This window comes from Puccinia triticina, chromosome 8A (genome assembly GCF_026914185.1).
Source record: "Puccinia triticina chromosome 8A, complete sequence".
NCBI lineage: Eukaryota > Fungi > Basidiomycota > Pucciniomycetes > Pucciniales > Pucciniaceae > Puccinia > Puccinia triticina.
Genome location: NC_070565.1, coordinates 2690417 through 2701634, shown reverse-complemented (window position 1 = coordinate 2701634; position 11218 = coordinate 2690417). Strand labels below are relative to the sequence as shown.

Below are 11218 nucleotides of genomic sequence, written 5' to 3'. Positions count from 1 at the left end.
ATGGCCGCAAACAGCAACAGCGACCCAGCCAGCAGGAGACCATCCAACACACACCAGTCGAACCTCTCCAGCCAGCTCGCCGACCTCCGCCAGTCCTACCACCAAGCAGGCGCAACCCCACCCATCCAGAACATCCCCCCCGCAGCCAGCAACACCGAGAACACCAGAAACTCATTCTCATCAGCATCCCCCCTCGCCAGCCACAACAGGACCAACAGCAGCAGCAACAGCCACCGGAATATCCACGACCTCCAGCAGCTCACCAGGAACTCCTCGTTCAGCGCGCCCCATGTCCCCTTCACATCCTCCTCGTTCAAGTCCATCTCCCGGTTCCCCCCCTCGCCCTCGATCGACCAGCAGCAGCCCGGCAACTCGCATCGAGAGTCGCTCATCGAAGACCTCACCGACCAGCAGAAGGCGCAGATCGTCCGCCGCCATCTGATGACCAAGGACGAGCAGGAGGCCGCCCGTCGGGTGCAGGAGGACCCCGCGAGCGGCTCCCAGCTCAGGCCCGGCTCGATCCGCAGCACCTCCCAGACCTCCGCGGGCTCCCCTGACCATCGCTCCACCATCGCTGCCACCGACCAGGCCTCCCTGCTCCTCAACGACGACGACGCCTACCCCACCCCGTTCCATCTCCAAGGCGGGGACATCCACCATGCCGTCTACAAGTGGGCCAACCGGCAGCAGCAGCAGATGCCCAGCACGAGCCAGCTCCCCAGCGACCCCCGCTTCAATAGCCTCGCACTCAACCGCACCCGCTCCGTCTCCATGTCCGGAAGCCTCCGGCCCTCGGAAATCGGCGTCGGCTTCTCCTCCAATCCGGCTGCCCTCGATCATCCCGCTGACGACTCGCCCAACCTCGTCTACAAAGACATCATGCAGCCCGGCGGATTCAGGCGGGCCTTCTTGCACCAGAAACGGGCTGCCATCGGGAAGCCGTACGAGCCGAGCGACGGGAGACGGTTCACCAAGAGGTACAGTCCCCTCTCTTTTGTGTGTTCAGCTAGCAATCAGATTCCTGACATTGTCTGTTGATGATGGCCCAGCTTTATCGATTTCCTGTCGCTCTATGGCCATTTTGGCGGCGAAGATCTCGAGGAAATTGACGAGGGAGAAGAGGCGGCGTTCCGGGCCTTGCGGCGGGTGACGACGCTAGAGGAGGGCTCATCATCGTCGCTCGAAGACGAGGAGGATGATGAAGAAGAAGAGGAGGAGGGAGAGCAGAGCAACTTGCTAGGGCGACCGGGGGGCCGAGCGACTCGGAGAGGAGGAGGAGGTGCAGGGTCGAAGAAGAAGAAGTCGAAAGCGGGCCCCTCGAGCAGGTATCCCGGCTTCCAGGACGGCAGCAACGGCGACGCGAGCGTCACCCAGGCCGTCTTCATGCTCCTCAAATCCCTCGTCGGCACCGGCGTCCTCTTCCTCGCTAAAGCCTTCGCCAACGGCGGCCTCCTCTTCTCCATACTCACCCTCGTCCTCATCTCCATCGTCTCCCTCTACGCTTTCGTCCTCCTCGTCGAAACTCGCTTGCAAATCCCCGGCGGATTCGGCGGTCAGTCCTTCTCTTTCTCTCTCTGTGAACCACTCTTGATGAGGGCTTCTTTTTCTTCGGTTGGTTTTCTTGCAGAGATTGGAGGGATTCTGTATGGCCCATGGTGTCGTCGAACGATTCTGTTTTCACTAGTGATTTCGCAGATCGGATTTGTGGCAGCCTACACGATATTCATAGCGCAGAACCTGCAAGCGTTTGTATTAGCGGTGACGGACTGTCGGAGTTATGTTCCGATCTGGGTGTTGATCTTTGGCCAAGTGGTGGTGTATCTTCCGTTGGCGATGATCCGGAACATCCAGAAGCTGTCGGGCACGGCCTTGGTCGCCGACGCCTTCATCCTCGTCGGCCTGCTCTACGTCTTCGGCTTCGAGCTCCATTCGATCTTCACTAAGGGCGTTGCGCCTATCGTCATGTTCAACCAGGAAAGCTTCCCGCTGTTGATCGGCACGGCCGTGTTCACGTTCGAAGGAATCGGTCTAGTTGAGTCCCCCCACCCTGTCCTCTCCAGTCTTTTCTCCTTGCTGGTACTGACGATATACATGTAGATCATTCCGATCACCGAGAGCATGAAAGAGCCCCAGAAGTTCCCCGCAGTCCTGGCCGGAGTGATGCTTGCACTGACGGTGCTCTTTGCGAGTGCGGGCGCATGGGGATATGCGGCCTTTGGACCAGACGTCCAGTCGGTCGTCTTGCTCAATCTCCCCCAAGACAACCGGTTCGTGAATGCGGTCCAGTTCCTGTACTCGATGGCCATCATGCTCTCGACGCCCCTGCAGCTCTTCCCTGCCGTCGTACGCCCTCTCTCTCTGTTACCCCCCTCCATCGAAAGTAGAACAGGCTCGCTGATCCTTAGGGGTCGTTTGGCGGAGGGCAGCGGATCATGGAAAACGGCCTCTTCCAGGCCAGCGGCAAGTACTCCAACCACGTCAAGTGGAAAAAGAACTCCTTCCGCACGCTCACTGTTTTTGGCTGTGCGGTGATCGCGTGGATGGGCGCGGCCGACCTGGACAAGTTCGTCTCGCTCATCGGCTCCATGGCCTGTGTGCCTCTCTGCTTCTGCTACCGTATGTTTTCCCCCTCCCCTCTATCTTTGTACCGTTGATCCTTACTGGTGGTGTGTTTGGTTGGCTAGCCGCCATGCTGCATTACCGCGCCATCGCTAAGACGCCTCGCCAGAAATTCCTCGACATCTGTCTCTTCCTCTTCGGCTGCTTTGCGGCCGTCTACACCTCCTACCAAACCGTCAGTCCCTTCCCTGTAAAAAAAATCTAGAAAGAAGAAGAAATTGCGCTTTGGATTGACGTTTTTTCGGTTCTCTTTAGTTGGTGATGATCTTCGCGAGCGCCCCGGCTAGTCCCGATGCTTCCAAGCCGCCCCAGGTCGGTAACTGCGTCGTTCCGTGACCGTCTCCCCCTCAACATACACACTCGCACCCTCCACGTCACATCCATTCGTTGTTTCTTCTCCATCGGTATTTTCTTCCTTTTTAAATCCTAGAACCCAAGCGAATACAGTCCTCTCTGCCGTCGCTTTGTCCGACCCTGTACATATCATGTTCATTTGTTTTATAAACCCACTTGAAAAAACGCACTTCTACGACACACCCTTATGAAAGAGCTACCCCCAACCGCCCCCTTTCTTTAATATATCTATCCTAGTGGCTTGTTTTTTTTATACATCGGTGCAGAGAGCTGAGACCCTCGGAGTTCCGGCTTCCTCCTCACAGTGTTGTACCCCCTCCCGCGCCCTGTCTTTTTCTTTCGAGGCTTGCTTTTCTTCCGCTATGTATTGTATCCACCTCTCTCCGCCAGCGATGCTCGTTTTTGCCACACACACAGTCTTACCTTCCCGTCTTGAGCATTCAGTTTCTTTCGTCCACATACACACGCACGCGCACTTCCTTGTCTCGGTCTTTCGCGCCCTTCTCCTCGTTCATCTTCACTCGGTGCTCGTTCTTTTGGTGTCGACAGTGGTTGCATTTTTTTTCTTTTTGAACTGTTGCGTGAGTAGATTGTAAGTTGCTGCTGAAATGTGAGCGTGTTTTGCGGTTCACGACAGGTTGAGAGGATTATACTTTGAATTCTGGGACCCAAATCCATGCTGAGATGTCCGAGCGGTCTAAGGAGCTGGATTCAAGTGCAAGGTCAGTCCCGGCCGAGTCTTCCGGGCCGCATTGGGCGCCGACAGACACTTTCACCGAGTATTGGTGGACTTCCCAGTAGGGCAACCTGCGGGGGTTCGAATCCCCCTCTCAGCAGCTTCTTTTTGTGTTCGCCGCCGGGACATTGGGTCCTAGGAATCAAGCTCTCTTTGATAGGCTTTTTTGCGGTGGAAGTAAAACTTGCGCGGCAACTGAATAGAGGCATCAGGTCTGTGTAGCAAAAATAAATTTGGAGCTTGGTATGGCTCGGTGTTGTGATAAACAAAAAAAGAAGCTATTTGATCATTGGAAAGCACGCAGATGCATTGAGGTTATAAACAGAAAGAAAGAACAACTAATTACTATAATATGATAATGATTTACAAGATGATTTTGCTACAAGAGGTGCGAAATACATATAACTGGCTGGATAGATCGTGAGAAGAAGAAGCCGTCTAGCGGGAAGATAAAGACATCTTTGTCGAACGGTGACTCTTGTAGCAAACGTTGTGAACGGAGGAATACTGGTATCCGGCCTTGCAAGAGACTGATGAGATGGATGAAGTTATCAGGGTGAGCGACGAGAGTAAGGGGAAAGCAAGCAGAATAAGGGCGCTTACAAATCTTGCACTTGCCCTCAGAGCACCCGGCAGAAGAGACACCCTTGATTGTTGCACAGTCGATCCCCTGGCCAGTCGAGGCACATCCACCACAGGAGCTGACTTCTTGCTGGACGTCGAGACACTCGAAGCCGGCGGTGGGCTTGAGGGGCATACCGGAGGAAATGGGACAGGCGGACAACCCGGCGGGACACTTCTCGTTGGCCGATGCGTCAGTGGCGGCCAAGCTTCGTCGGGGGAGACCACTTGGTTTCGGGCCGGAACAGCTCCGGTCGGCGGCTAATCATGGGTCGCAGTCAGGGATTGGTTAGCTCCACATGTCAGAAAGCAGAGAAAACAATCACTGCTCACGGCAGATCGAACAGTATCCAGATCCCCCGTTCGAGAACAGTCCCTGGAACGCTTGCGCAAGAGGCGCTCCGGCATGGTTTTGTTTGAGGTAGTCGACAGCCTTAATTTGGCAGCTCCCGTTGACAAAGCTGCAAGAGTCGCATCCTGAATACCTCCCAGAGAACAAATCAGCACACGCTCTTTCCGACCATCGGAGAAAAAAGGGAAGAGTAAATACGTTGGTCTCCGGCACAGGCTGCCGTGCAAGCAGCGCTGGTCTTTGCCCCGGCCGAAAGTTTGAGGAGGTCACCCTATTTAAAAAAAAGACGACAGGTGAGTTGGGATGTGGTTAGAACACAACAGTAAAGGGACCGGATGCTAGCTGACCTCTATCGCGGCTTGCAAAACCGAACACTGACTGGCGGAGACACCATGGGCACTGATACTAGCGGCAAGGGCATTGTAGAAGTTGAACGAGACGATGTCGACGCCGAAGACGTTGACCCGGCACTGCAGACAGAGGTTGGCAAAGCCGGAGGCGGAGGTCGGCGAGATTTGGCCCCAGACGTTGGAGTCCAGGCCGCAGCCGGCCGAAGCCTGTGCGGTGCCAGCGGAAAATTGGCCGGCAGTATGTTCGCCGGCCGAGAGCTGCCCCGGGATAAATGAGCCCACTGAGAACGCGCGGGGGTACAGCTTGGTACCCGTCAACGAGGGCGGCATGGTCACCGGGAGGTCAAAGGCTGAGACGGACGAAAGAAGGGCGGCCATGGTGAGGGTTTGGATGGCCAACATATTTGCTGCTTTGGATCAAAAGATAAAGATCTGCGAAGGGATAGATTGGAAGGGTGGGTAAAGACTACTTGGAGGAAGAACTGAAGGGGGGGATATGGGGTATACTGGAGGTGGCTGGACTTCTGAGGGGCGCAGAGATGTGAAGCTGGGGAAAGAGAAGAACGAGTGGCGAGAACGGGCGACTTTATACCCCCAGCCTCTCTCCCCTCCATCTACTATTTTTCGAGCGTGCAGCCAGTGCTGGAGAAGAAGGGCGGCCAGACTGTGACCGAGCCCGGTCCTGAACTGTTCAGAAGGAACGATTGAATTCTGGAACGGACCCCGTCCAGAGCAGCTATATAGAACCCAGGCCTTCCTAGAGGAATCGCCAGCCATCCATGGTCCAGACTCGCCAGTCCCCTCATAAGCCTCGACAGAGCCCTACTCCGAGCCGACATCAGGAGGGATGGCCACTCCTTCCAGCCTCCTCGTCAGAATATATCCGGGCCGGACCGGGGATTGGGCTCCGGACTGGGGACGCTCGGATGTCCTGCCCACTCCAGCCAGCTGAGCTCGGAACAGCGCTGTCAGCAGCCCTTCGCGGTATGTGGCTCGAGCAAGTTGTTTGATTTCCTCGAGAGGAACTGAGCAGTCCCGATGAGGGAAATGCCCTGCCCAAATGATTTTTGAAGCAATTCATGACCAACTGAAACTTAGCTCCCATCTGTTGAATTTTGCCCTTCTCACATGCACACCACGCCGTTCGGGAACTACATAAACGAATATTTGTAACACTGATCAGAGCATCAAGTAATCAAGCCCTTAGCAGAAATGTAATTTTATCAAACCAGGCAGGAGACAAGACAAATACAGAAGATCAGTGCAGCGCTTGAGCTCAATGTGAACATGAACGTGGAAGTGGAAATGAAGCATGATGAAACATTTAGTGAATCTTCTGTGTAGGATGAGGATTTGGAATTTTTGGTTAAATCGGATGATTTTTCAAGCTTACAAGAAATCAACAATCCATAGTCTCTTGTACTTGTCTGATTTGCTCTGTCAAGTTTTCAAATCCATAGAAAAACAAATTGTTGAAGAACTGTTTAACATTACGATTGATCTTTTGTGTATTGGCCTGTTTTACATTCTGCCAAAGGTAGTGGTATTCCCTTTCCATCCAGATTTCTATGAAATGCCAAACAATCTTGAGTGTGAATTGAGCTTCACCTCTATTACAAATCCCCCGAATTGGGAACCACTTTTCTTTCCAGAGTCCTGTTCCCTGTGGCGCAGGTTTCTCCAAGTATTCTTTAAATTCTTGGAACAGTTTCATGGCCTTGTTCATTTCCTTTTGATAGTCTGTTATCTCTTCAGGTTGCTGGAATTTTCTGGCAGGGATGATTGTGATTATCATCTCAACATAAAATAAGAAAACTGGGAAGACAGGCGGAAGGAAAAAGAAATTTTTAACATCATTGAAGGCGTCCAATTCAATATCTGCTTCAACTGTCCAAAATTTGGACCATACATCTACATCCTTCATGAAATTTTTTATCTTGTATAAAAGCTTTTCAGCACATACCCCTTGGTGTTTATTCCTCAAAATCATAAGAGCTACTTGTAATTCTTGTTCCTGTAAGCAAAATCCTCCTTTCCTAGGTTTTGGGATTACTTTCAGAGTTCTGCTCAGATATTGTGTATGGAATTGCTCCCTTGATGACAAATTTACATTTGTGAAAATATCAATATCAAAGTTGAGTCTTTTTGAATTAGTTTTTGAGGTTTCTGGAGAAAGTCTTTTGAGATTCCTTAAGTCTATTCCATTTTCTCTCATATTCCCAGATGGAACCTTCTGTTTTCCTAAATTAGGTGGGTTTTTTGGAAAACTTTCTGATGCTTTGAGTCTTCCTGATCTGGGAAATTTGAATGAAACACAATGTTGGATGTTATGGGCAGGATTATATTGCCATTGGGAACTTCTTGGAAATGTATTTGGATCAGTTTTCCCATGAGATCTATTTTCATCTTGTTCAAAATGCTTTAAAGAAGATGAAACTCCCCATGTGTCAGCAATTTTTTGTCTTTGAATGTCCCTGGAACTTTCATTCACTGTTGCTGAGTTGGGACTTTCAGAAATCCCCCCAGAGCCTGGAGAAATTTGGGGGATGGATCCATCATTTTCAGGTAGCACCTTGGGTGCCAGGTTCAAATGGTTCATGACTGGTTTCCCTTCTGGCTGCACTATTGAGGAAAATATGTGATGATTAACTGAAGGGGCTTGGTGGGCTTGGCCAATAGTAGATATCAAGTCTTTTGTGTAGCAACTAGATGTTGGATTTTCTGTATGACTACTGAATCCAGATAGTAATGGTTCACCAGTAGTCTGGTCCTTCAGATGGAGAGCTGGATAGATGTTTCCCAGATTATTTTTTTCCTTGGTTTGTTGAGAGGGAAAATTTCCCAAGAGTTTGAAAGACTGGCCAGGAGAATTTGGGTTGTTTTCATCACATGTTCTTGTGGAAAGAATGGGTCCCAGAGACCCCTTGTTTCTCAACTCAGTCATTTTTATATTAGTCTCTTGTCCCACATTACACCCTAGCTGGTTGTCTAGACTTCCAAATGGCAAATCAGTGAAACAATCATTGTGATGTCTTACTGAAGCTCCGTCTGTGTATCCAGGGAAGTAGGCTGGGGATCCTTCTTTGTCTTTGAGATATTTTTGATTACCACTTGATTCTACAGAAAGAGCAAGGGAATCATGCTCTGGTTGCTTGCCACATACATCTGCTTGTTTGTAATCCATGTGATGCTCATTTGAAGTAAACTTCAAGGATAATTCAGTTGAAGGGCCCACAAGATCATGTCCAGTAGGGAGCTGGTACTCATTGGTTTCCATAGAAGAAATTATAAACAAAAACACAAAAAAGAGAAATTGGTACTGCTTCATGACTGATGAACTGATAAGCAGCAAGTACCAAGTTGTGATCAGTTTTGCCCTGTTTTTGTGAATTGACATATAAAAAGGTAATTGTGATGTTGAACTCCCTGAGACATTTGTGTAGTTTGAGGCGGGATCAAACACTTTGATATGTATAATTGGGGCTTTCAGAGTCACAGTTTCATCCTTCAACTACATGAAATTGAGCATATGCAAATCCGCAGCCACTTTGCCTTGGCCTGCGGGGTTTCAGACATGGTCAAAGTTCAATTGTAAGCCTGCTCATGAAAATCTAATTTGTGGTGGTGGTGCCCTGTTGCATCTTGTGGCATCAATCTCTGAGCAGATTCCCAAAATGCCAAAAATTGTGTATGGCGTTTCCAAACCAATGCTTACAAATGTGAATAATTGGTGAAGGATTATTGCCAATAAAATCACTCTAGTGTATCAAGAAGTCAATATGCTACGTTACAGCATTGTTTGTATTGGCTTTTTTTAACTTATTTACTGAATACTCAATGCTACAATAATTAGGGAGGTTCACTTAAGGCTGATTTCGAAAATCAGCAACCAAAACCAGCAGATGCAGCTTTTGAAAATTGTGAGAAAGCAAAAAGGTTTGGCTGGGCAGCTCCCCTTTGTTTTAATTGGAAGCAATCTGCAAGGCATAAACCTTATTCACAGCTGCATGAGCAGACAAAATCAGCATTGCTTGTTTTGCAACGTGAACCCCCCTATTTAATGCCAATAGCTAAAAAAATGTAACAGTGATATATGAAATTATGCCACATGCCGCAGCACACCGCTGCATATGGTTTCAGCATAAATTAATGGTTTTAGCATTGATACCTGTTTACACTTGATGGTGAACTCATTGATCAGAGTGGCTATTTTGCAATCCCCCACACTCCTAAAGAAATCTTAATCCGGTGTTGATCCATGGCACAATGAACCGTGTTTTGTGATCACTGATATTCCTCTTTATCTTTTTACTCAATCCTCAATGGAAAACTGATGAAGCTGTCTATATGATTTTGTCCTTTCCAGGTACATCTTTCAACCTTCAGCTTTCTCATCAGATTTTAAAAAATTGATTCACTTAAGAACAGTGATGAGGAGCCAGACCAGTCAACGCAACCAGGTGCAATTCACTTAGAAGAAGTTGGTAATTGGGAGGTACTGTAAGCTCATTGGATTGTATTCTCAAAGGAAAAAAAAAAAAAAACCCGCTCAAAATAGTTTATGTGCAAACAATCCCCCAAGCTGTCATTGTCTATTGCTCAAGGTGAAAAAAAGAAGAAATTCTTGGAATGCATAAAAAGCTACGCATAATCTCGGTGGAGCCGAGATCATCAGTGCTGAAGATAGAAAAGTGTAGTGGCGTAGTTCTTTGAGCTGTGATGGGACTAAGAACTGATCTTGGTGCATTTGGAACAAAAGAATTCTGCGCACGGGATCGTTATCAGTTCAATTTTCGACATCATGATCAGTGAAGATGTGAACCGCAACAAAGGTCGGACGACTCACTCGACTTGGGATCTACACCGGTGCAACTGTACCGCTTTGTTTCTTTGCCCACGACATTTTCACAGACTGCGTGTTTAGGAACCGACAGGCGATTCGAAATCAGTCAAACATGTGAAGTGTTTAGAGGGCCAAATGGAGAGACACTTGTGTCAAATACTTACTTATGACCGCTGCCCCACTGCTTCCAAACAACTTGGAGCAATTTTGTGTGCTCTTGCTGTCTGTGCTCGTGCTCGATCCGGTGTCAGAGGTGCAGCCGGTCGCAGCTGTGTCCCGGAATGCCTTGCTTTCAGTGCATTATAAGGGCTCGGAGAAACAAGCAACTTCACTTACTGCGATATGATTGGCAAGGAATCGGGCAGTTGAAAGGGCCTTCGTTGGTCTCAACATCTGCATTGTTTGGATGTGATAAGCGTCTTCAATCATGAGTAGACCAGGGGTGACGAAAAAACGAAAAATGAAATGTGTTGCTCACGTAGGAATGTTTCGTTCTTGGGGTAGTAACTGTAAGAAGCAGTCACGTTCACCGCTCTTACCACACCGAGCAAGCCGAGGGCAAAGAAAACCAAACCGGATACATCTGCCTTCATTATGGTAATAATCTCGAAAGAAATGTGTGATCTTGAACTGTTCTGAAGTGTGGTGGAGTGTGTCTGCTGATAAAATGACGGGTCGCCTCGGGTCACAGGTCTTCACAGGTTCACCACTTTATAAACAGCAGATGACGGGGCAGGGCTGAAGCCGAAACTGTCTCACAGAGATCATCATGAGAAACATGCTGAAAAGAATGAACAGCGCGCGCTGACCGCTTGATAGTTGATACCAAGTCGGCACCATATGCGCTGCACGCAGTACAAAACACAAAACAGTAGTTTACCCACGCCCTTGTTCATGATCACCGGTCCAGAGCTGTGAATATATTTATAAAGGCTAAGCCCACAACACCGATGGACCCACACTTTGTGGCTCCCTGGGGCTAACTCCATCACAAATGATGTGGTCTGCACTCAAATTGAAAGGTGATCAGATGCTAGATAAATAAGTGCGGTGCGGTGCATCACACCCATGATACCCATGAAGGCGAGTTTCTGAGCATTAAGGTCCCGTTTGGGATGACAGTCAACAGTGTACTGCCATATCACATCATGCGGGTGCAGTTGCTTATCGCAAGGACGGCGTCCCCTGGAAATTCTCCCAGCTGCGTCCAAAGTTGTTTTTGAATGAGGAGCCAGCAGGAGCGAGCACCGCTGCTGACTGACTTGCAGTCTGCTTTTGTGGCTGGTCAGTCTCCGGGACGGCGGCGGGGCAGTAGCATGGGAGGGGCGCGTTGATTATTCCCA

General features: G+C 49.4%; 3 protein-coding genes across 3 annotated transcripts; 1 reads left to right on the top strand and 2 right to left on the bottom strand.

The window, feature by feature from the left end:
- PtA15_8A244 (uncharacterized protein) lies at positions 1–2955 on the top strand (the record flags this gene model as incomplete). The annotated part of the gene is made up of 7 exons (XM_053171653.1): positions 1–977; positions 1050–1552; positions 1628–2031; positions 2098–2343; positions 2427–2616; positions 2685–2794; positions 2875–2955. The coding sequence occupies 7 exons, from the start codon at positions 1–3 to the stop codon at positions 2953–2955; spliced, it is 2511 nt and encodes an 836-aa protein (XP_053022895.1).
- A 1192-nt stretch (positions 2956–4147) lies between these two features.
- On the bottom strand, positions 4148–5434 carry PtA15_8A243 (uncharacterized protein; the record flags this gene model as incomplete). The annotated part of the gene is made up of 5 exons (XM_053171652.1): positions 4148–4239; positions 4313–4591; positions 4664–4807; positions 4881–4953; positions 5030–5434. 5 exons carry the CDS (start codon positions 5432–5434, stop codon positions 4148–4150), a joined length of 993 nt encoding a protein of 330 aa, XP_053022894.1.
- A 4323-nt stretch (positions 5435–9757) lies between these two features.
- On the bottom strand, positions 9758–10468 carry PtA15_8A242 (uncharacterized protein; the record flags this gene model as incomplete). The annotated part of the gene is made up of 5 exons (XM_053171651.1): positions 9758–9795; positions 9879–9944; positions 10040–10144; positions 10212–10268; positions 10354–10468. 5 exons carry the CDS (start codon positions 10466–10468, stop codon positions 9758–9760), a joined length of 381 nt encoding a protein of 126 aa, XP_053022893.1.
- Between the last annotated feature and the right edge of the window lie 750 nt (positions 10469–11218).